Here is a 23,980-nt window from a genome sequence, read left to right on the forward strand (position 1 = left end):
AATACCGAAGCTCCTTTTAGTTGATCAAACAAGTCATCAATGCGCGGAAGGGGATACTTGTTCTTGATGGTCACCTTATTGAGCTGTCGATAGTCAATGAAAAGACGCATTGATCCATCCTTCTTTTTAACAAATAACACCGGAGCTCCCCTAGGCGATACACTTGGTCAGATAAATCCCTTCTCTAGCAACTCTTGTAATTGATTCTTTAACTCTTGCAATTCTTTCGGAGCCATTCGATAAGGTGCCATTGCAATCGGAGCTGTTCCCGGCATTATTTCAATTTGGAATTCTACCTCTCTATCCGGAGGTAATCCAGGAAAAACATCAGGGAACTCTCGAACTATTGGAATTTCCTTTAACCTTTTCTCTTGAGCTCTTGAATCAATCACATTTGCAAGAAAACCCTGACATCCTTGTAGCAATAATTTCTTGGCAGACATCTCTGATATTACATTTGCTAAAGGATTAAACTTTTCACTGCTCACACTTATCTCTGTTCCTTCTGGACTTTTCAGAGTTACCTTTTTCAACCTGCAACTAACATCTCCATAATAACGGAACAACCAATCCATTCCCAGAATCACTTCAAACTCGTCAAAGGGTAATTCCATCAGATTAGCAGGGAATTCAATTCCCTGAACCTTTATGGGACACCCCTTACAAACTTTATTCACCCGGGCACTATGGCCTAACGGAGTTGTTACTATAATCTCATTACTCGTAGCTTCTAAGGGAATCCCCAACTCCTTTACTAACTTACTTGTAATATAAGAATAATTAGAACCCGGATCAATCAGTACCAATACTAATTTATCATACAACTGAAAAGTACCTGCTATAATATCAGGGTCATCACGGTCTTCACTTGTCTTTAGATTGTATACCCGAGCAGTGGATCGAACTTCAGGTTGAGCAGAGAATTCAGACGAGTTCCTTCCTCTGCCTCTTCCTCGTCCTCTTTGTGAGGAAGAACCAACTCTTCCAGATGGTGTAGGCTCACCAACAATCAATGGACAATCCCGGATAAAATGTCCGGCATCTCCGCATCGAAAACAAGTCCCAGCAGCCATACGACAAGCCCCATAATGGTTTTTCCCACAGTGCTGACACTGTCTCCCTTGACTCGGAGTAGATCTCCCAGCACCAGATTCCACTGAATGCGTCTGTCTAGGTCTCGCCTGACTTGCTCCCCTAGCAGACGATGCAACTGATTCTGATCTAGTTTGTGATCGAAATCCCGAGTCTCTTCCCCTTTTTGTTGGTACTGAGCTAGAAGAAGTAGTCGTCCTCTTTGATGTCTGAACTCTTGAGTCCCCAAATCGTTCATTCTGAGCCCTTTCAAGAGCTTTTGCACGATTGATCACCTCCTGGAATGAGGACAAGTTTAATACTATCAACATTTCTTTAAGTCTAAGGCGCAAGCCCTCCACGAACCACTCGCAAGCATCTTTTTCAGTAGGCACAAGCTCAGCTGCAAACCTGCTCAGCTTATTAAACTCACATTCGTACTCATATACGGAGCGGCTCATCTGCTTCAAATTCATAAACTCTTGCTTCATTTGTCGGATAAACTGATCTCCAATATACTTGTTTTTAAATTCTTCTAAAAACAAAGACCAAGTCAACTGGTCGGTTGACATCCTCATGGTGACGTTCGTCCACCATATCCTCGCCTGACCCCTCAATAAAGACACAGCTCCATCTAATTTCTCCACTTCGGAACAGTGGAGATCATCTAACATGATTTTTAAATCATTCAACCAAAGATCCGCTGACACTGGACCCTCCTCAGCTTCTCCCTTAAATTCGGGAGCTCCTAAACCTCTCAACTCTTTTGCTACATTAATTCTTGGAGTTAGTGGAGCAGGAGGTTGAAGACGCGTTAGAATAGCGTCTAACGTTCTGAAGAACGTATCTTGATCTTGCACAGGCACTCCTTGAGATGCCTGTTCTTCACCCTGCCTGGCCAGGGCAGGTGAATTACTGCTTTCAGCATGCCTATCTTCTCCCGCTTCACTTCGGGAGCTATTATGTCCGGACATCTAATAAGAATAAACACATTGTTCTATTAGCAAAACATCATACTCATACTATACCAGATCAGAAGTTCTCACTATTTGTTGGCATGTATTCTATTTAAAGACTCTATAGACTCTGATTTATGCCTAGAATCGGCTAAACCATAGCTCTGATACCATTAAATGTAACACCCTCAACCCATACCCGACCCGGATATGAGTCAGAGATACTACATTGACTTTGAAACACAACTCTTAACAAAAAAAATAGCAAAATATTTCGACTTATATTAAGAAAATACGATAATATACATATTGTAATATAAGTTTATCAAAATATTCAGAGCATACACAACTTAACCCTTTAATTACATGCCAACTGCCATTTACATAACAAAATGACCTACTGATTAAGTTGCTTCTGATCTGGTGGTTGCAGGAGTAATGCTGTCAAGCTGCTTCACCTGTCTCGTCTATGTTCTCGGATCCTACGTGTGAAACACTCACACGCTAAGTCATCGACTTAGTGAGGCAATGTAATAATAATAACCAGGCAGTGTAATGAACATGTCATGATCATATGAAATGAGATGCAAACATGTACTTAATCAATGTAGTCTACATCATCAATATACATACCTGTAAGCGTATGACTTTAACATGCATGAATTTGTATGAATAAGTTTATTGGCCCATGATAGCATATTGAGAACCTAAGGTATCTGAGTAATGTGAGGTTGTGCACTATGCTGTCACCACAGCTCGTATAAATGCACCGAAGTGCCGCGTAGAATTGCACCGTAGTGCCATATAATGATGTCCATAAGGACCACATATAATTCCTTAAGAATCATATACATATACTAGGGATCAAGTATGTGTCTTTCCAAGACTTCACACATGTTCCACAGAATATATATATATCCCGAAGGACCGCGTAGAATTGCACCGTAGTGCCATATAATGATGTCCATAAGGACCACATAGAATTCCTTAAGAACCATATACATATACTAAGGATCAAGTATGTGTCTTTCAAGACTTCACACATGTTCCAAAGAATATACATATGTCCCGAAGGACCGCGTAGACCCTCTACCCTTGGCATGCCAACTATACCTATAGTTCTCATCTACATAACATGGGCTTTTACATTTCACGTAGTGTATATCGCGTAGACATGTAAATTCTTACCTTTTCACATAGCTCATAACTTTTCCCACATATTCATGTCATATAATGCATTTTATATGAACTCATGTCATGTCTCATAATACAGAATATGCTCATGTACCAAAATATAAAATCTAGACTTATCACAAGTCTAGAATGGAGTATATTTCTATAATTATGCTATGCATATGCACTCACCTATATTTCTTTGCCTTTTCCTCGATCGATCCTACTTGTAGATTGTTCCCGAACTCGTGTAGGCTCGGTATCTACATAAACATAATTTCCAAGATGATTATCAGATGTCTATGTCTTGAAATTAAGCTTTAATAGCTTACTAATTTAAGGAATTAATAGCTTAGTCTTTCTTTCTTTTCTTTCTTCTTTTTTTTTCATGGGGGAATCGGTTCCCCCTGGGGGTATCGATTCCCCTCTAGCATTCTGGAATTTCATATTCGTTGAGGGGGTATCGGTTCCCCTTGAATGGGTACCGATTCCCCTAACCCAGAAATCCTATTTTGAGCCCGGAAATCATCTCATTTCAGCTCAAACATACATATTTCACTCTCCTTAATACTCTTAGCTTTCATACACTTACTTCAACTAATTATTATCCATTCAATACCTCTAAACTATAAAAAAAAAAACTAATCATCCATATGGAATTGAAGAATCTTACTCAAATTTAAACTTGTTCTAATTTCAATTCTATTACCTCATACTTCTTAATTAACTTATTGACAGGTCAAAAATCTTATTCAAACTTCAAAAACTCATCCATATCAAACTTCCATTTAAAAACTCATTTTCCAAATCTATCTCTAAAACACTTATCTTGTTGTCTTAATGTCACATAAGCTTTCCTTTAGCTTATATAACATCCAAACTTCCATTTCCAATCTAAAAATCAAAGAAACTACCAAGGTTAAGATTCTCACCTTTACTTGCAAGCTTCACACGGTTGGAGAAGGAAGAGAAGAAGAGAAAAGTCTGGAAGGCTTATCTCAAATGCCCACGTGATTTATAATATCACCCTAAGGAATATTTAATTATTTCATTTACTCAATTACTCTTTTGCCCTCTTAATTCTCCTTCTTTATGATTCAATCCTACACCCAATAACCCAAATAGATCATTAAACTCTTCCATCATTTTACTTAAATCACCAAATGTTAAAACTTTGCAAATTAATCACTAACCCAGCATGGAGGATGTTACATTGATAGTATTTAAAACATATATTATTTTATAATCACCTTAGCTTAATAAAATAATAATAATTTCTTGCTTGCTCTTCTTTTTGGAGCATAGTAAGCTTAGGTAGGGGTGTATTCGGTTCGGTTCGGTTCGGTTCGGTTTTTTTTATCAAAAACTGAATCGAACCGAAATAAACGGTTTTTCAATATTTAAACCGAAACCGAAACCAAATAGTTAAAAATCCGAAAAAACCGAAACCGGTTTTTTCGGTTCGGTTCGGGTTTTTTAACGGTTCGGGTTTTTCGGTTCGGTTCGGTTCGGTTTTTCAATGAAAAAATCACTTGAAACTATAATTTTTTTTACAAAAATTGCCTATTCGGTTCAATATGGAACAAATGGGTTCCATATGGAAAACCCGAACCGAACCGAATCAAAAAAATGAAGCCTTTAAATCGAACCGAAAACCGAACCGTTTAAAGCCAAACCGAACCGAACCGAACCGTTTTACTCGGTTTGTGTCGGTTTTTCGGTTTTCTCGGTTTCGTTGCTCACCCTTAAGCTTAGGGATGGGCATGGGACCCGATAGGGTCGGGTTTTTTTAAAAATTTGGGTTCGGTTTTTTAAAGTTGATGTTCGGGTCGGGTCGGTCGGATTCGGATTTGGGATGAAAAAACCCGACCCGAAAAAATATATAATTTTATCTTATATATTTAGGAATAATTACAATAATGCCCCTCTATATATTATTTTTTAATTAAATCACTGTTTTTATTGAATAAAAATAATATTTTTTATTATTTCGGGTAGGGTCGGGTCAGGTTCGGATTTTATCTCAAAAAGTCGGGTTGGGTTCGGGTCGGGTGGAGGGTATATATTTTTCGGGTCGGATGAAGGATGTAAAATTTTCGGGTCGGGTTGGCCGAAACCCGAGCCATGCCCATCCCTAAGAGAGCTCCTAGACTATACAAATTTTGATCCCATCTCACCAAGAATGATTTTCTTCCTACAATAATTCGTGTATTTGTCTTATATTTATATAATATAGTTTAATTATTTTCTAGATCTAAGTTCAACTATATAATCTGACGTTAATAAAAATTAAACGATACCATTTGTCATTATATTAAAGATGCATCATACAAATATTTTCTCAATGCCATGTTAGCATTATTCGTACAATCACATGTGGGCGACCATGTTTATGCGTTGGTAGGTAGAGTGCAAGGCTAGTGATCAAGGTTTTTGGTGTTACCAAGTATACTGCAAAATGATATATTAGTTATTATCTCGCGATAGAAATTATTATCTTAGAAGTAATTTTTTCGGATTGAATTAATTTAAAAATGGACGTTGTCATGAAGGTTAACACAGTTTTCTAAACCTTGCACATTCGATGCAAGAAAGTGGAATCCGCTTGTGATGTTCTCTTCAATAAGAAAAATTTTTCGAGAAGGAAGGAAGTACCGAGACCATCAATTGTATAAACAATTAGAGAGAGACTGTCGCTTTTGTAGGTGTGACAGAGAGGTAAAATTGTCAATTGACAACCAACTACTTCTTACAATTGACTGATGTCAGGTCGAAATCGAAGATGATTCAAACATATGATTTTATACGATTGTATTTTATTTGTCTATTTATTTGTTCAATTTTGAAATCGTTTGATCTACTCCTTGATAGAAGAAACAAAAGAAAATACAAACTAGTCCGGCTAATTGTATTTTATGCAATTATCATCATTGGACTTGGGAGCATTCAACTTTTAAAATTAAGCAGTCCTCAAATTTCCCAAAAGTTTACAGCTGAGGACAAAGCACACAAAAGTTAAAAGGAAATGAAATTTTAATTAATTAAAAAAGAGTCCCTGCTAACCATGTAACAAAAAAACTGTTTTCAGTCATTGAGATCCCCCAACTTTCCACATTGTTTGTTCCTTGTCTTGTCTTTTTCAACGAATAACTCCAAATTATTCTAAATCTCTGTCCAAACAGCCGCCCTTACCTACCTCATCTTATGTGCCATCTAATTCAGATTCGATAATCTCTATATTTATGTTTTGTTGTGTGTATTTTAAATTATTGGGTAAAGTACATAAATGGCCTCGACTACATGGTGTTGCTTTATTGAGTCATTCAATTATTAAAAGTTGTAAAATGGTCCTTCGGCTATAAGACGTTACTTTTTTAAGTCTCGTGACTATTAAAAGTTACAAAACGGTTACCTAACTATTCATTGTGTTCCCAACTCTTCCTTTTTCTGTTAAAAATGATGGCAATTCGAGTTGGGTGTTAACATGCTGGCTAATTAATATATGATATAATCTGATCTCCGAGTCTCAAACGTCTATCATATCACAATCAACGGGTTAAAATCCAGCTCAAACCGCTATCATTTTTTTAACAAAAATGGACGAGTTTGGAACACAATGAATAGTCAGATGACCATTTTGTAACTTTTAATAGTCAAGGGACTCAAAAAAGTAATGCCATATAGTTAGAAAATCATTTTGTAACTTTTAATAGTCGGATGACTCAATAAAACAACACTCTGTAGTCGAGGGACCATTTGTATACTTTACCCTAAATTGTTATAGCATTAAAATTTGAATATTAGAGCTTTGTTATATCTTTTAAGTAACATTCCACTGTCATTTTGTTGAGGTTTTTAGAATTCCTTTCCACTTCCTTCATAACTCTATATCTTTTAGAGTTTGTTGAAACTTTCAGAAATTTTACGTTCTCCGAGCAATTAACAACCCCTGACGTGATCGCTAACAAGTTCATGTGATCTATGAGAGTCAAATTTATTATTTAAAAGTCGTTTCTAATCATTTTATTTGCCTACGAATAGCTATCATAATCTTAGGCCTCACACCAACATTGAAAGAATCTGGATTCTTTCTCTCAGACTCCTTTTGTACCTATCTCTCTCGAATTCCCTCTCTAGTTTTCACATCTTTCTCCCGATGATTGTTCACCGTCATGTTCAATCCAATTGTTCTATCCTTCTCCTCTATAAAACTACCAACCACGACTCTACGTCTAAATTAGAAAGGGTGAACAACCCCCGATTCACACGTGTGGCCTAATTTATTATATGTTTGTATTTACGTTAGTTTTATATTATATTTTAATCAGAATTTGTCTATCGTATTTATATTATATAATTTCAAATAAAATAAAATAAAATAAAATTCTAATTATATTATATTATATTAAGACATGACAACCATATACATGTATATATAATAGTACGCTTTACTAATCAACACAACAAAACCCTTAAGCATAGTGTATTAACTTTTTGGTTTACTTTTTCTTCATCTTTGAGCTTATCATGGCCACAAGCACTCTCTCCCAAGTATATAGAGAAAATCCGATCCACCTCCACCATATCATTCCTTTGGATTTCAACTCTGTCCGAACGGTTCCCGATTCACACGTGTGGCCTAAATCCGACGACTTCTCATCCGATCACCGGTTAACGATCCCGACCATCGATCTTAAAGATACCGATGCCGCAAAACTCGTGGGGCAAGCATGTGAGACATGGGGTGCTTTCCAGGTTATTAACCATGGTATTCCTTTGAATCTTCTTGAAGAAATCGAGTCGGAGACTCGACGATTGTTTTCCCTCCCGGTCGAGACGAAGATGAAGGCTTTACGTGAACCGGAAGGTGCCACTGGATATGGTCTACCTCGGATATCGAAGTTTTTCCCCAAGTATATGTGGCATGAAGGGTTCACCATCATGGATTCACCGGCAGATCATGCTAGGATGCTTTGGCCTAACGACAATGCACGTTTTTGGTAAGTTCCATGCAATTTTCATGCATGCACGTAGAGCTAGGGATAGATCAAGAGGGAGCATGCAGGGATAGCACTCTAAAAAAATTGAAGTCATCATATATTCTAGATGTAATAATTAAAAAAATTTATCGACATTTGTCCCTTAAAATTTTATACCCTTATTGCAATAAAATACTATGTTCCGAACTATGTGTTTTGAAACTTCTTCTTATCGAGACCTGAGATAGATATAGTTTGATATGTAAGATTTAAAAAGATAAACTTATAAAATTTTAGAAGCTAAAATAAATTATCAATAGAATATACAGAGAAAATATATAGATTTTATAAGAATCTAAATTTGTTAAAGAAACGACCGCCTCCATCGGGCTTCTGGATCCGTCCTTCATCGTTGCCATGACATGAAAGATATTACCAATTACTATCGTTATGAACATGAGTTTTTGGGTGTTGAACAGCGATGTAATGGAAAGATATCAAAAGAAAATGGAAGCTGAAGCCGAGAAGCTAACAAACCTCATCCTGGGATCGCTGGAAATCACCGGAGAAGACCTAAACCGGGACGTTGGTTCACCATTCGGCGCCGCCCTGCAGCTGAACTCGTACCCACCGTGCCCCAATCCGAACCGAGCCATGGGTCTAGCCCCACACACAGACACATCCCTGTTGACCATTCTACACCAAAGCGCCCTAAGTGGCCTCCAGATCTTCAAACAAGGAGCCGGTTGGGTTTCGGTTCGCCCCATCGCCGGTGCCCTCGTGGTGAACGTCGGCGACCTTTTGCATATTTTATCGAACGCTCGGTTCAAGAGCGCGCTTCATAGAGCTGTTCTGAACCAAGAAGGGTATCACCGGTTATCGGAGGCTTACTTCTATGGATTACCCTCGGATTGTAGAGTGTCGCCATTGTTAAAGCTCTTAAATTCAGGCGAAAAACCTAGATACCGATCTGTGACGGTCAAAGAATACGTGGGCATTAAGTCTACGAATTTCGTGGAAGCACTTTCGTTTATTAGAATTTAATATTAATCAGGCTTGTTTTCCTTTCCCTTGTTCTTTCTTTATTTTTCCCCTAATGAAGGTTAGTGCCAAAGTTGTGTGATTTTAATGTAAATAAATACCTCAGTAGTTAAAGAATTTTAACATGGTAATGTAAACTTGTTACTATAAGGTCACATTATTATCGAAAAAAATAAAAAAATTATCACACTAATAGTTTTATTTATTTATTTTAGCTGTAAATAATTAAGCAAAAAAATGAAATCAAAATGAAATGGTGGGAATAATTGAGTCACTTTTAAGTTTGTGTCAATGTGTTGCTCCGGACGGACGAATGATTTTATGTTAGGGGGACGAATTTGACCTTATATAATTATAGGGGATAAACTTTAACTTATAAAATTCTATAAAATATATGATAATTGACACGTTTCTTATGAACATGTCATCTGCATGGGTTGAAGGTTCAAGATTTGCTCTCTATCTAAGGAAGAAAAGGAAGAATCGGTGTCCACTCGACAATTTCAACGTTAATCACTCGATGGAATTGTGTTCAGACGTGTGTGATATTGCAGCTTTGACTGTGAAAATGATATATGGTTGAACCTGCCGACTGCAGAACTAGATCAAGTCCTCTTTTACCAAACGGAGAACAAAAGGGAAGAGAGAACGGTTGGTACTTGGTTCAACCTGCCGACTGCAGATTTTGTTGAATTCAAATGAAACCTAGGCATACAATTTATTACCGACACGTAATCTCCTCAATACATGGTACTTAAATTACGGCTACAACACAGTATGACGGTCGTATCGTAATGTTTTCTAATATCATCGCGATATTACAAATTGCATCTGCAACATAAAATCATAGTTGTTTTTAGAAAATGAATCATTTTATAATATCCGTAACACCCGCAACATAAATTCGAATAAATTACGACTTGTCTCGATTTATTTACATCCTTAGAAACATTAAGAATGAGTTCCTTTATATGGAGATTATGTTGCAGACTAACGAATAATTTTCGTATTCGTGGTATCGTTTTAGATTAATAAATCGAATCGTAATTATGCATATATTAAACTGATAAGAATAGATAATGCAATTTATCTTAGTCATAAGACCGAGAAAAGTATTCATTAACTAATGTGTGATCTACAATAATCAACTAGGGATGAGTACGGTTCGAGTTTCGTTCAACCCGACCTAAAAAATTTAAATCCTCCACCCGACCCGAATCCGATCCGAATTTTTGAGATAAAATCCAAACCGGCTGACCCAACCCAAAATAAAATCCAAAAAATTATATATTTTTTGGGGTTGGATTAGATATTTTTCACCTTAAACCCGAACCCGATCCGACCCGAACACAACTTCTAAAAAACCCAACCTGAGCCCTAATTTTTTTAAGAAAACCGACCCAACCTAATCGAAACCCGTTAAGTTCGAGTCCTATGCCCATCCCCATAATCATCCCCATAATCAACTAGTGTTTGATCTACAAAGCTAACTTTTTCTCGCCCGCACTTTCTTATGAGATTTTCTTTGAACATCTCATATTTGCTTTCATATCAAAAAATTTAGAATCCCATAATGTAAGGACTAATGTGACATATGAGACCATAATAGCGGCAAGTGAACTTCTCCTTTTTCTCCCAAACATATTTTTTTTTGGTCTTTTTATCTAATAATATATAGGGACTCGTGAATCGTAATTACTGACCAAGTAACTAATATAACACTCCGAAAATAAGTCCAGAATTTTTCGATGTCCGATGATCAAAAAACGATTTTGAGAAGTTTAAAACTATCTTAAGCCTTTGAATATATGTTTGATGAAAATAATTTGGTTAGGTTAAATGTATAATACGATTCAGTTTCCAACTGAAGACTAAAGTGTAGAGATTGAAAGTTTAGGGCTAAAGTGTAAAGATTGGAAGTTCAGGGGAATGTATGGTAGCTATGCAAATAAGTGTCACTATGTGTATTGAGTAGCCTTTTTTAGCTATGTTTTGTGTAAGCTTAGTGGTTGGTTTGACAATTATATATATATTTCATGTTTTGATATGCTATTTTTGTAACGATCCAAATTTTTGAGTCAACGCGTGAGGAGTTGACACGAGGTGGTCATGGGCCGTATGTAAATCTAATTGGACCCCTGAGGCTTGTTAGACCTCAACTGGGTCCATTTGTGCCTAGAAAAAGGAGATTCTTTTAGAAAAATCTAAGTTTGGAAGTCTAAAAGTGTAATTTACCCATTGAGAAATAAATGGCTGATTTGGAGGGATTTGGATGATGTCACCCTTTGGTTTTATGTGGGAGAGAGGGAACCTAAGAGGTTTCGGGAGGTTTAATAATTGTTTGAGGCTTAATTCCCAAGTAAGTGCCCAAATTATCCCTTTTGTGCCAAATAAATGCCCATGGTTATTTTGGCTCATCCAGGTGTCTAACGTTACAAATGTTACCATTTTAGGTGCCCAGGTAGTCAACGCCGTTAGTTTTCCCCGTTAAGTGACATGTGTCAACACCTGGTAATTTTAAAAAGTTTATATAAAAATAAAATTATATATTAAAAAACATAAATTTTAAAATAACCCTAAACTTTGAGAACTTTCATTTCAACCCTAAACCCACATCGATCACCAACCTTTACCGTCAAAGAAGCTCCACCCGCCCTCCCTTCCCCCCGACGACCATAACCCCTATGAAATCGTGACATGTTGACGATCAATCGACCACAAATCGACATTTTAAATCTCACGAACCCTAGGATGAAAATCGTGATCCCATGCGATTTCAATGGTGAATCGGCAACAACTATGATGGCATATAACTAGGATGATGTCAAGGACTACGTCGGCAACGACGGTGGTGGCCGAAGAAGGCACTGACGGTGGATTAAGGTTAGGATTTAGTATTTTGGAGTTGTTTTATAATATAAGATAAGTTAGGGTTTTTTTATAAATATAATAATAGTTTTAATAGTTTTTATAAAAAATAAATTTTAAAATTATCAGGTGTTGACACGTGGCACTTAATGGGGGAAAACTAATAGTGTTAATCACCTGGGCACCTAGAAGGGTAACGTTTGTAACGTTAGACACCCGGTTGGGTCAAAAAAATTGTAGGCACTTAGTTGGCAAAAAAGGCATAGTTTAGGCACTTATTTGGGCATTAAGCCATTGTTTTATAATTATTCAAAAGGTTTAATTAATATTTTATAATTTTTAAAAGTTTGATGATTAAAATGATCATATAAATATAGTTTATAGATCTTTAATGTGTTTTGCCCTAAATTTTAATTTGGCTCATGGGTCAAAAAAAAGTCTTTAAAATTCTTTGACTACACACACACACATATATATATATATATTCCCATACTATACGAAAAAAACTTGTAAATAAAGTGCAAAAGTATACAAAAAAAACTTCTTTTAGGGTAAATTAAACGTTTAGTATTTAAACTATCAATTTTAGTCAGTTTTAGTAATACTTCTAATTTTCTAAAACGATACCTAAAGTTTAGTTTTTTGTTTCATATTAGTATCCCGCCGTTAAAAAAATTAGTTTTTGTTTCATTTAGTACCCGTTGTTCAAAATTTAATTTTAAGTTTCGAAAAGATTGAAAGTGTATATGCTAAAGCGAACCAAAATTGTTAGTTTCGGTACTAAACGTGTTAAGTTTTTAACGACAGTATACTAAAATGAAATGAAAACTAAATGTTATATATGATTTTGAAAAAATTGAAAGTTTAAGTATTAAAATAGATTAAAACTGATAGTTTAGGTGCTAAATATTTAATTTACCCTTTATTTTAACAAGAAAAATATCATTTTCGGTCATATTTAGGCTTTTTAGCATAATTTCGGTCTTTCCCCAAGCCCAAAGTAGATTGAAATATCCATGCATGGGCGTGGTCCACAACGGCGGGAAATTCTACTGTACGACATTTTAATATACAATTAAAAAAGGTCATTCAGGTTTTGTTATTTAAAAAATAACAAAATCGTTAAAAAATTATCGAAAATATTATTATTTTTACTTAAAATATTTTTTTTTAACATTTCTAGTAAAAAGCCCAACAATAATAAAACCGATAGCGCCTAATAATGTTTCCAGTCATTTTTTTTCAAAATCTGGTTAAAACACCCAATAATAACAAAACTGGCAACGCCTAATAATGTTTCGGTCATTTTTGACCGATTTTATTATTTAAACAATAACAAAACCGATAACATCTTTTTTTAATCGTATAATAAGGTGCATTTCCCCACAACGGCGCCTCCTTATATAATAAGATATTCGTTCAACTTGTACTGCATGTGTACTACTCTACTACACCCAACTCAAATGGCACCAATCGAGTACTACAACTAGACCCATTCAAGTAATAAGATTTGAATTTAATCATTTTTCATCATTTATGTTACAATCAATAGGTATTGATTCTAGGGACGGATACATTATTTTCATAAAAATATTTAAATTATATGATAATTTAAAATTTTCAAGAATAATCGTTCCGTCCGCCACTGACTTGGTCTATACAACAATGTGGAAATCACATAGAGAAGCAGCCGGCTATTGTTTTCCAAGCCACCTTCTCTTTTATTAATGGTGCATTATCAGAGAAACCAATAGCCTCCCATCTCCGATGGGCCGATCACTCTCGAGTTCGATTCCACGGCGACCGATGGAATTTCTCTAGCGATGGCGCAGTTGGCATTCATGTCGCCTACTTGTAACCCGATCATCATGCAGGCCAAGCCTAATGCGCATTGCTTCCTCCATTTATCGTCCTTCGGCCTAAAACGAATTCCACAAAACTTTCAAGTACCCAATCCTGCAGAGAAAAAACACTGGTGAACCCTAAAACACATATTTTGACTTACCATGCAACTTGGGGTCCCTTGGTGTTAAAAGAAGGGTTGTCTGAGCCAGGATTTGGGGTTGGAGGGGACACGTTGAGGCAGCACCTTGTTGAAATAACCATTTCCTTGCTCTCTCCCTCCCAAAAGATTTGATCTCTCGGCCAACAATTATGGAAAAAAGAGGGAGTTTCATAGAGAGAGAGGGACTTTAACATGTTACAAGGGGTTAGGGGTAGGGTTGTAAATGAGACGAGACAGATCGCGAGCTACTCGAGATCGACTCGATCAAGGCTCAATAAATACTCGGATCGAATGGACTCGACTCGAGTTCTTAACGAGCCGAAACGAGCTACTTGATATTCGACTCGAAAAGCTCGTGAGCAGCTCGAAAATATAATAATTAAGATTTTATTTTTTAAAAAATAAATTATTAATAATATTAACATTTATGTAATGATTTATTTACAAAAATATAATAAGATTTTCATGTATTTAATGTTCAGGTTCGAGTTTGAGTTTGAAGCTTCAATCGAGTTAAGTTTAAGAATTTGTTTTCATTTCGAGCTGCTCACGAGCTTCAGTTCAGGATTTCGAGTTCGAATCGAGTTTAAAAATTTTAAGCTCCGAGTTTTCGAGTCAAATCGAGCCCCATTTTAGAGTTTTCGAGTCGAGCTCAGCAATACTCGAGCTCAACTTGACTCGTTTACACCCCTAGTTAGGGGTAGGGATCATCATGTAAGGTCGGATTGGAATTTTGGTATTAAAAAATCAAATTTCTCTATTCGTATTTGGGTTTAGAAAGATTTCATTTGACCCGAAACTAAATATGATTTTTTAGATCAAAATTCACATTTACATCTTACTTGACTTAAACCTAAATATATCTAAGTTTATATCGCAAATAAGTAACTAAAATATATCATTTTTTATTTAAAAACCTAAAATATTTTTTTAGTCTAAATAATAATATAAACTTATATATATATATATATATATATATATATATATATATCAAAACTCGCCTAGTTGTTTGAGCGTCGTTGGTTGGTGTTGTTGGTCAGACGACGATAGGGTGAGAAGGACCCGAAGCTGGCCATTAGTGAATAAACCACGTGGGTTGGACCGTCCAATGAAGCAACCACCTATTTGCTTGCCGTCTCTTACTATTGTTCTCTTGGGGAACGCGTGGGAAACTGTTTCTTCTAGAGTGAAAGGCAAATTTTAAGTATATTGTTGTTTTCTCCGCTAAAGTTTTAGAAATAACGATTTGTCATTAATATTATTCATTTATAATAATAAATCGATCAAGTTTTAGAAATAACGAATTGATCATTAATATTATTCATTTATAATAATAAGTCGACCACTCACCATTAATAACCATTAACGACGGTGATAGAATACTGTTGCGACACTAATCAGCTGATCTGACACTATTTTTATCATATAAGATAGAACTTTGACCGGATTTTCATGTAGCTTTCCTCGCCATCTATACTATCCTAAATTCATTGCCCAGAGACAATCTCTCCCGGCCATTGCACCCAACTTGTATGAGCAACAGAAGCTTTTCAAATGCACCAACTTGAAGAGCTTCCATCAAGACCTTTTCTCCATATTTTCTTAGCTCTCATGTGGTAAATCATCATGAGAGAAGCTTTTATGATGAAACTAAAGGAGCAGGTGGAATAGTCGTATCTTAAAATTTTAAAATTATCATATATTTTAGATTTTTTCTATGTATTTTCTATTAAAAATTTATTTTCGTCCCCTAAAATTTTACAAATTTATCGCATTGTAACACATAGTTTGTCTTTCTTTTCTTTTTCAATCACGAACACCTAGATGGCTAACTCTATAACTATAGACATCGTACTATAATTATTATCATGAATTTCACTTATGATCATCATCATTACTTCATTAGTCTCATAATCTAAATAATTTGTCTATTTAGATCAATATACATATCGTCTAGTAAGGTAAGACACTAAATCTCTTAAACAATGTTAGAGGTTTGAATCTTGGTGTTTAAGAATAGAACAAATTGAATTAGAAGGATCACCCTCTGCCTCTACAGTACACGATCCGAATTAATGCACAACCAACAAAATAAATAACTTTTCGAAAAAAATTAAATTTTAGAGTAAGCACATACCCACCTAAACTAAGAATGAATCTGCCACTAAACACAACCATCAATTAATATAAAAACACTCAAATATATTATCTTGAATGAAGATTAAAAACAATCCTCTTAATCTCTTCTATTAAATACTCTACTAAATACTATAAACAAGGCCTAAATAATATTTAAGACAATACATAAATGATCTTTTGATTATAGAATATTACTTTGTTGAGTCCCCGACTATATAACGTTATTTTGTTGAGTCTTTCGACTATTAAAAGTTATGAGATGGTCATCCAACTATTCATATATTCAAAAACTCATCACTTTCTGTTAAAAAATTAGTGATTGTCTAAACTAGATATTAACTTATTGACTTGAATATGATAAAATATGATCCCCAAACCGTGAGAGCTATATTTTGAAGAATGATACTCCGTTTATATTATGTCATTGAGTCAGTGCCTGAAATATTATGTTGTCAAACCAATGGTTAAAAGCAACGACGATACCAGTAGACATCATTAAAATATAATTTTATATATCTTAGTAAGTACGTTAACATCTAGCTTAGATGAGCATCAATTTTGTAAAAGAAAAAAAATAAGTTTGGAACATATAAATAGTCGGGAGCTCAACAAAGAAATGTCTTATCAATGAATCATTTGATAACTATTAATAGTTGAAAGACTCAACAAAACAACAAGCTACAGTCGATGACCATTGTGTACGTTACTCTAATATTTAATCACAAATTAAGGCTTAAAAAGATGCAAATACTCTTTAAACATAATTACCAAGAGAATTGCCCGAGGAAAAATATTGGATAAATTATGTGTTTAGTACTTAAACTATTAATTCTAACCCATTTCAGTACCTAAATTTTCAATTTTTTTAAATCATACATAACGTTTAGTTTTTGTTTCATTTTAATACCCAACGTTAAAACTTAATGGGCAGACTCGTTGACCGTCAGGTCTACAGTCGTCGACCGTTGCATCTGTCGGCCAATAAAGCATAAACTCTCTATCTCGCACCTTTTTGACCCCCTGAACATGATTACGCCTCTGTTTCACCGGAAAATACCTCAATCTCTCCAAATTGACGATGAATTCTTTAATTTATTTATCCTCCAATCTCCATCATCAATCGTCCGATGGGACTAAAACTGGACTATATTGGTCGACTCGTCATTCTCTCGTTTTATACCGTTCAAATTGATTGTCCATCCACTGGAGCTATACCCCATCATCACATTCGTTAAGTTTTTAACGGCAGGTACTAAAATAAACAAAAACTAAACGTTAGATATAGTTTTGAAAAAAAATAAAAGTTTAGATACTAAAACGGGTCAAAACTGATAGTTTACGTACTAAATACGTAATTTACCAAAAATATTATTAATTTTTTTAAAAAAAATTGAGGATGTAATATGAAGGGATGGGCATGGGTCATGTCGGGTTGAATTTTTAACCCATCCAACTCCGCCCGAAAAATGTTATCCTCCACTATTTACTTGACCCACCTTCGATTTTGAAGGATTCCATCCGACCCAACATACGACTTGAAATTTAAACTAAAAATCGGATCCCACCCGACCCGATCTGATCAATTCCATATTTTTTATTTTCTTGTCTATTCTCCTAATTTCTCATTTATTCCCCATTTATTCCCCTGTTTTCTTACTAACCAAACAAACAACCAAGCATAATAATGAACTTAAAAATAAAGCAAACTGGAAAACTAAATCTAAACTACGAAAAAATGGGTGATTTTTTTTTAAAATAACCCAAAAAACAAAACAAAAAATAGAAGAATAAAATTAATCCACAAATAATACATACAATATTTGAATCTTTGTTCAGATTATGAAACCCTCCTAAAATCTTCAAAAGCATTGTTGCAAATGTGAGATAAGAGAGACGGAAAACGATTGTTTTTATGGAAAAATCGAAACAAACCTCACAAGAATGAAGGAGAAATAAAAAAAACAATAGAAAAATGAAAAACTAACAAAATAAATGAAGAACAGGAGAAGAATAAAGAAGAATGGCAAATGGAGGATGACATTTTTGTAAATATTTTAAACATTATTTTATATTATATTGGGTCGGGTCTAGTCGGATATTTTTGACTCTTAACTCGATTCCGATTCAAATCCGATATTCTCTCCCATATAATCCGATTTTAAAAAAACCTTATAAAATTGGATCGAATCGGATCGAAATCAGTTTTAAATGCATATCCCTAATAATATGGATTAATGGGGGGCATTCATAAGCCCAGCCCGACCCGACCCGACCCGACTTGTCTACTTATCTCTCCCATGATCTCTTCATCATTATTTCAATCTCCACAACGAAGAAATCATTAGAGGAAGATGGCAGGTACATCAATGGTAGCAGATTCAAGCTGGTCCACATCTCTCGTCAGGATTTCTCCTTACACTTTCTCCGCCATCGGTATCGCCATCGCCATCGGCGTCTCGGTCCTCGGCGCTGCGTGGTACCCCCTCCTCTTTCAATTTTCATTTTGCTTCTAATCTGACCATAAATTTTATGAATTAGGTTTTACATTGTTCCCTTTTCTTTTTTATTATTATTTTGATCGAATTCCCTTTTCTTTTGTATAATTCATGTTCACAGGGGAATTTACATAACCGGGAGTAGTTTAATCGGTGCCGCTATTAAGGCTCCTCGAATCACTTCCAAGAATCTAATTAGGTAATTGTTTTTCGTTTTCGCTTTTTTATTGAATTGCTTTTATTGGTCTGGGAATGCTTCTAATTATTTTTATTTGTAGAAACCCTAATCTATTAATCAAGTTTTTTCAATGATTTATCAATAAACTAGCCTTAATACTGCCTTATTCTTTCAGATTCCTTGAGTTTAACTAAAATTTGTCTCTGGACTTTGAAAACCTGATAGTGGAAACTAGGAAGCTTGGATTTTTATTATATTTTTAAGTTTTCTTCCTGGTCCTTAGCCCTGGATCTGTGTAATGTTTATGATATGAACATTGACCCAGGTTTAAGGCGAAAGAAAGGGTGTTTTCTTAACTACAATCATGATTAACAAGAATAGCTATAAATTTAGTTTTCTTGTGTATAGATCATTTCTTTTGTTCCCAGATATTGCCCTGCAAGTCTAGACATGGCCTCCCTCTAATTTGTGCTTAACTTACTCGGTTCGTGTAATGTCTGTTGGATCTGTTGTAAATTAGAGTGGATGTACTAATGGAAAACGATCATTATTATGATTGTTATTGAAGTTAATGTCAAACGACTATTAGTCATGAAAACGGATTCGATAACTAAAGATGTCCCATCTTTTTCAACTGGATTTCTTCGAACTTTTTGCATTGTTGCTTATTTTTGAAATGCTCTAGCCTCTATGCTTATCGATATAGTAAATTTTACTCTGCCATTTTATTGCAGTGTAATCTTCTGTGAAGCTGTTGCTATATATGGTGTAATTGTTGCGATTATTTTACAAACAAAGTTAGAGAGTGTGCCATCATCACAAATATATGCACCCGAGTCTCTTAGAGCAGGATATGCAATCTTTGCTTCGGGAATTATTGTTGGCTTTGCAAATCTTGTTTGCGGGTTCATCCCTATCCTTTTTTCAGTTAGTCTTTAAATAAAGATCTAAACGGACATTATGCTTATTTCTGTGTATACTTACCGTTTCCTATCTTTGCGACAGGTTATGCGTCGGAATAATCGGAAGCAGCTGCGCACTGTCCGATGCACAGAACTCTTCGCTTTTTGTGAAGATTCTTGTGATCGAGATTTTTGGCAGTGCCCTTGGACTATTTGGAGTGATTGTAGGTATAATCATGTCAGCCCAAGCAACATGGCCTGCAAAATCCGTGTAATTACATGCTCTATGTAGGAAAAATAGCTACCCATTTATGAGATAATGCAATCTGTTTTATGCACCAGTTACAAGAAATGACCTCTAAATATTTTTTTTTCCTTTATTTGTTAGCAGTAACCATGTATGTGGAGACTTGCTTGGAAATTGGAATTGTTATCTCTTTTGTTTTTTGGTCTTATAATTGATTTGTTGAATGAGAAAATAAAATCTGTTGTGAAAACCATGAATCATGGTTAGGTGTTCTACTTTGTGTTTAAACTTGCTGGGACTTTTGGCAAAGTTTGTACTTTCATTGATCATCATATTTGAATGAGAGTAGGTCGTTCGAAAGCTCGATTCGACAATGATTGAACGAGAGTAGGTCGTTCGGAAGCTCGACTCGACAACTCGACAATGATCGAAAGAGAGTAGGTCGTTCGAGAGTTCAACTCGACAATGATTGGGTTGAATGTATTTTAAGGGTTTTAAAGGGTGAGGTCGAGTTTTAAGGTGAAAATTTTTTAATCATACCCAACATGAGGTAATACTGTATTTTTCTTATATATATTTACAGATAATTGATATAATATATATATATATATATATATATATATTCAATTAAATTTTTATTTTGTTGAATAAAAATAAGATATTTTTTAATATTTGTGTCGGATTGAGTCGAATTAAACATAAATTTTATCTAAAAAAATTGAGTCAAATTCTGAATCAAATGAAATCCTTTTAAACTCGGATCAATTCAAATAAAAGAAATATACTTTTCGAATTAGATTGAATTGATAAAAAAACAAACTCGAATCAATTCAAATATATATGATTTCTGATCTTATTTGGAAAGAAAGGCCCAAACCCAAAATTATAGGGAAGAACACATCAAATCTGGGTTGAATCTCAAGTCAAAGCAGAGAAGTTTCATGGTAAAATGGCAGCCATCAAAATCAAGGAAAAGTAGCGGGGAAAGAAAACTCCCCCAATTTTCCCCTCTTTAAAAAGGCCAAATCTCTCCACCGTCGCTGTAAAATTTCAAAGCCTGCCTTTCCTCTGTCGTCACATACAACAAATCTATCTCTGCCTGTACAATTCCCCTCACCACGCCATTGTTATACCCCCTCCCCCTCCGCTAATCTTTTTGTTTTTCTTGGAGAGTTCATAATAATGGCGGGTGGTCGAGAAGTAGCAATATCACTAGATGGTGTGAGGGACAAGAACGTGATGCAGTTAAAGAAGCTCAACACTGCTATTTTCCCCGTTCGTTACAACGAAAAGTACTACGCCGATGCTCTGGCTTCCGGCGAATTCACAAAGCTTGGTTTGCCTCGTTTCCTCCCCCTAATCTTTTCTGGGTTTTCGGTATTTTCTTAAAAAACATGTTATTCTCTCGTTGTTATGTTCGATTCTAGCTTGGGTTTTTTCTTCGCAATTGTTTCTTTTTGAATCTTGGGGTTTTCTTTGGTGTTCAATTTTTGTTCTTCGGTATATGGTTTGTACGTATTAAGGAATTTAATTTGTTGGTCTTGCTATCAATTCTCTTGTTTTAGTCCTTTTCATTGGTAAATTGTTGGCCTTTTGGGGCTAGTTTGATTTACATTGACATTTGATGATATCCATGATTGGCATATGGTTTAATAAGGTTTAGAAGATAAGCTGAAATTAATGAAGTTGAAACTTCCTCTTAATATGTTTATATTCTCGATATTGTTAGCCTACGCTTTTGATTTTCGAGGGGAACTATGAGTGGCCTTTGATAAATTTAATGTCTTGTTAGTTATCAGTTTAGTGTCCTCCCATTGCATCATTGGTAAAAGTAATTTGTTCGTTGGATTAAATAGTTACACGTTAGATAACCTTGTTCTATTTATTGTGTTAGGCAGCATCTAAGAACTAATAGTTTAACTATTTTTTCAATTGTCGATATTTGGGGTTTATCGAACCCAAAAAAATGGATATCACCATTCATCCTCTTCAAAACATGGCTAGATAATGTTCAGTTTATGCCTCAACAACACTCTTCAGTTCTGTTGTGCTTGTGCTGCCTTTCACTTGCATGAGGTACCAATTGTATTTGGTGCACTTGTCGTTTCTCCCATGATCTTCCACATATTATGAAATCTTAATCGATCCATCCATATCCCGCATTTCTTTTGAGCTTTTAAGCAATAGGTGGTAGCTATCAGTAAAATTTTCTGGAGAATTTTCAAGTCATAAAATCCCTAGCTAAAGTTTTCCCGATTCTGAAATTTGCTACGCCGCATTGGAGGGCACATATTGAGCTTGATGGCAAAACCTGTTATTTTTCGGGGAGTAATTATCCTATTACTTTCTTCTGGCTTGGTAATTGCATATTTGTTTTATTTTCTCCTTAATCCTTAGGTCATGCTCAAAGAAATACACTCGATTGAAGTTTTGAGTGACTAGCCTCATTAACTCTATGATCTTAGCAATGGCAGAGCATGTTTGAGATGTCTTTATCACAATGCTTTCAGCATTTGATATCAATTACTAGTATGGTGCATTTATGATTCGAAATAATTAATGTTTTTATTTTCAATTTGATGACTTGGAACAAATTAGGATGGTTACACATGCACACTCATATATCATCACATGATATGATTGCATACATGCTATTACACAAGTAGGGGCCTGATGAAGATTAAGTTGGAGAATGCCCTGTATAATTCAAAACTTAGCATGTTATTCTAACAATCACTCTTTTGCTTGCTAACTCAGCATATTACAGTGACATCTGTGTTGGATCAATTGCTTGTCGGCTGGAAAAGAAGGAAGGCGGGGCCATCTGTGTGTACATCATGACATTGGGTGTTTTAGCACCATATCGTGGGCTAGGAATCGGTGAGTTGACAAATCATTTTTTCTTCCGGAGTAGATTTTGCAGAGGAAATAAATGGGATAATCTTAGCTCATGTCAACCTTTAAATTGTTCAAAGCATCTGATCATTCTTGTTGCTACTCAGGATGCGTAGCTATCATGAAAGCATAATCAATTTGATGCTTAGCTAATTGCTTCAAACATGCTTTTGCTGAAAGTACGTTGCCATTGATTTTTAGCAAGAGCCATAGCCCTGTATCATTGGTTTTGCCATTTGTCTAAAAAGGTTTGCTTAAATCTTGAATTTTTGCAGGTACAAAGCTATTGAACCATGTTCTTGAGCTTTGTTTGAAGCAACACATACTGGAAATCTACTTGCATGTTCAGACAAACAACGAAGATGCCATCAAGTTCTATAAGAAATTCGGATTTGAAATCACCGAGACTATCAAGAACTATTACACAAACATCGACCCTCCCGATTGCTTTGTTCTTACCAAGTTCATCGCACCTCCATCTGAAGAGAAGAAATAACCATCCAAAGCTAGTACTGCTCTCTGGATGGCATTCGTTATTGTTGTGGTATTGAATTTGATCAATTCCTATACATTTGGGAATTATTCTGATGATAAGGATGCTATAATGCATGAATGACATGAGTTATGGCATTAATGAGGCGAGTTGTGATGGGTTTATAAACACTTCTTGCACCATTTGAGCTGAAATTTTGTTAGCCTTGTTCAATACATTTGTTGTTCATGTGTACCTTTGCTGTGATTAAATGGCTTAGTTGTTCAGCTATTTGGAAATTTTGTTAGTCTTGTTCAGTACATTTATGCCATGGAATCCAAAAGTCTCGTTATTTTTCCCCAATTACCATCTCTTGAAGGATGAACTAGGACATTGTAGATGGCAAGTCTTAACTTTCCCTTGAAAAAAGCAGCGGCAATGGTGGCGGCAACTTTGTCGTAGACGGCCTCACCAATGCAAAAGAACTTAACACACTTTATTCGGACTTGGTTCATTTATTAAACGAATATATAAAAAAGGGTGTTTCAAACTGTTGCTG

The 23,980-nt window shown here is 35.4% G+C and overlaps 3 protein-coding genes across 3 annotated transcripts; all 3 read left to right on the plus strand.

Annotated features, from left to right (window-relative positions):
• The first annotated feature begins 7,709 nt into the window (after positions 1–7,709).
• Positions 7,710–9,253, plus strand: LOC120212005 (gibberellin 3-beta-dioxygenase 1-like). Its single transcript, XM_039210447.1, has 2 exons — positions 7,710–8,200; positions 8,659–9,253. The coding sequence occupies exons 1-2, from the start codon at positions 7,728–7,730 to the stop codon at positions 9,221–9,223; spliced, it is 1,038 nt and encodes a 345-aa protein (XP_039066378.1). The 5' UTR covers positions 7,710–7,727; the 3' UTR covers positions 9,224–9,253.
• A 9,300-nt stretch (positions 9,254–18,553) lies between these two features.
• Positions 18,554–20,185, plus strand: LOC120211998 (V-type proton ATPase subunit c''2-like). The gene is made up of 4 exons (XM_039210444.1): positions 18,554–18,708; positions 18,849–18,926; positions 19,640–19,810; positions 19,911–20,185. The coding sequence occupies exons 1-4, from the start codon at positions 18,584–18,586 to the stop codon at positions 20,080–20,082; spliced, it is 546 nt and encodes a 181-aa protein (XP_039066375.1). The 5' UTR covers positions 18,554–18,583; the 3' UTR covers positions 20,083–20,185.
• Positions 20,186–21,018: 833 nt separating this feature from the next.
• On the plus strand, positions 21,019–23,583 carry LOC120212027 (N-alpha-acetyltransferase 50-like). The gene is made up of 3 exons (XM_039210463.1): positions 21,019–21,390; positions 22,812–22,934; positions 23,225–23,583. The coding sequence occupies exons 1-3, from the start codon at positions 21,237–21,239 to the stop codon at positions 23,443–23,445; spliced, it is 498 nt and encodes a 165-aa protein (XP_039066394.1). The 5' UTR covers positions 21,019–21,236; the 3' UTR covers positions 23,446–23,583.
• The last annotated feature ends 397 nt before the right edge of the window (positions 23,584–23,980 follow it).

Source organism: Hibiscus syriacus, unplaced genomic scaffold, assembly GCF_006381635.1.
Source record: "Hibiscus syriacus cultivar Baekdansim isolate YM2019G1 unplaced genomic scaffold, ASM638163v2 tig00109991_pilon, whole genome shotgun sequence".
Lineage (NCBI taxonomy): Eukaryota > Viridiplantae > Streptophyta > Magnoliopsida > Malvales > Malvaceae > Hibiscus > Hibiscus syriacus.

Bases quoted from the DNA above. Each gene is read 5' to 3' on its own strand.
- LOC120212005 (XM_039210447.1), top strand. From the start codon at position 7,728: ATGGCCACAAGCACTCTCTCCCAAGTATATAGAGAAAATCCGATCCAC. The intron at 8,201-8,658 runs GTAAGTTCCATG...GGTGTTGAACAG, and splicing joins AACGACAATGCACGTTTTTG to CGATGTAATGGAAAGATATC.
- LOC120211998 (XM_039210444.1), top strand. From the start codon at position 18,584: ATGGCAGGTACATCAATGGTAGCAGATTCAAGCTGGTCCACATCTCTC. The intron at 18,709-18,848 runs GTACCCCCTCCT...TCATGTTCACAG, and splicing joins TCGGTCCTCGGCGCTGCGTG to GGGAATTTACATAACCGGGA. The intron at 19,811-19,910 runs GTTCATCCCTAT...TCTTTGCGACAG, and splicing joins TTTGCAAATCTTGTTTGCGG to GTTATGCGTCGGAATAATCG.
- LOC120212027 (XM_039210463.1), top strand. From the start codon at position 21,237: ATGGCGGGTGGTCGAGAAGTAGCAATATCACTAGATGGTGTGAGGGAC. The intron at 21,391-22,811 runs GTTTGCCTCGTT...TTGCTAACTCAG, and splicing joins CGGCGAATTCACAAAGCTTG to CATATTACAGTGACATCTGT. The intron at 22,935-23,224 runs GTGAGTTGACAA...GAATTTTTGCAG, and splicing joins ATATCGTGGGCTAGGAATCG to GTACAAAGCTATTGAACCAT.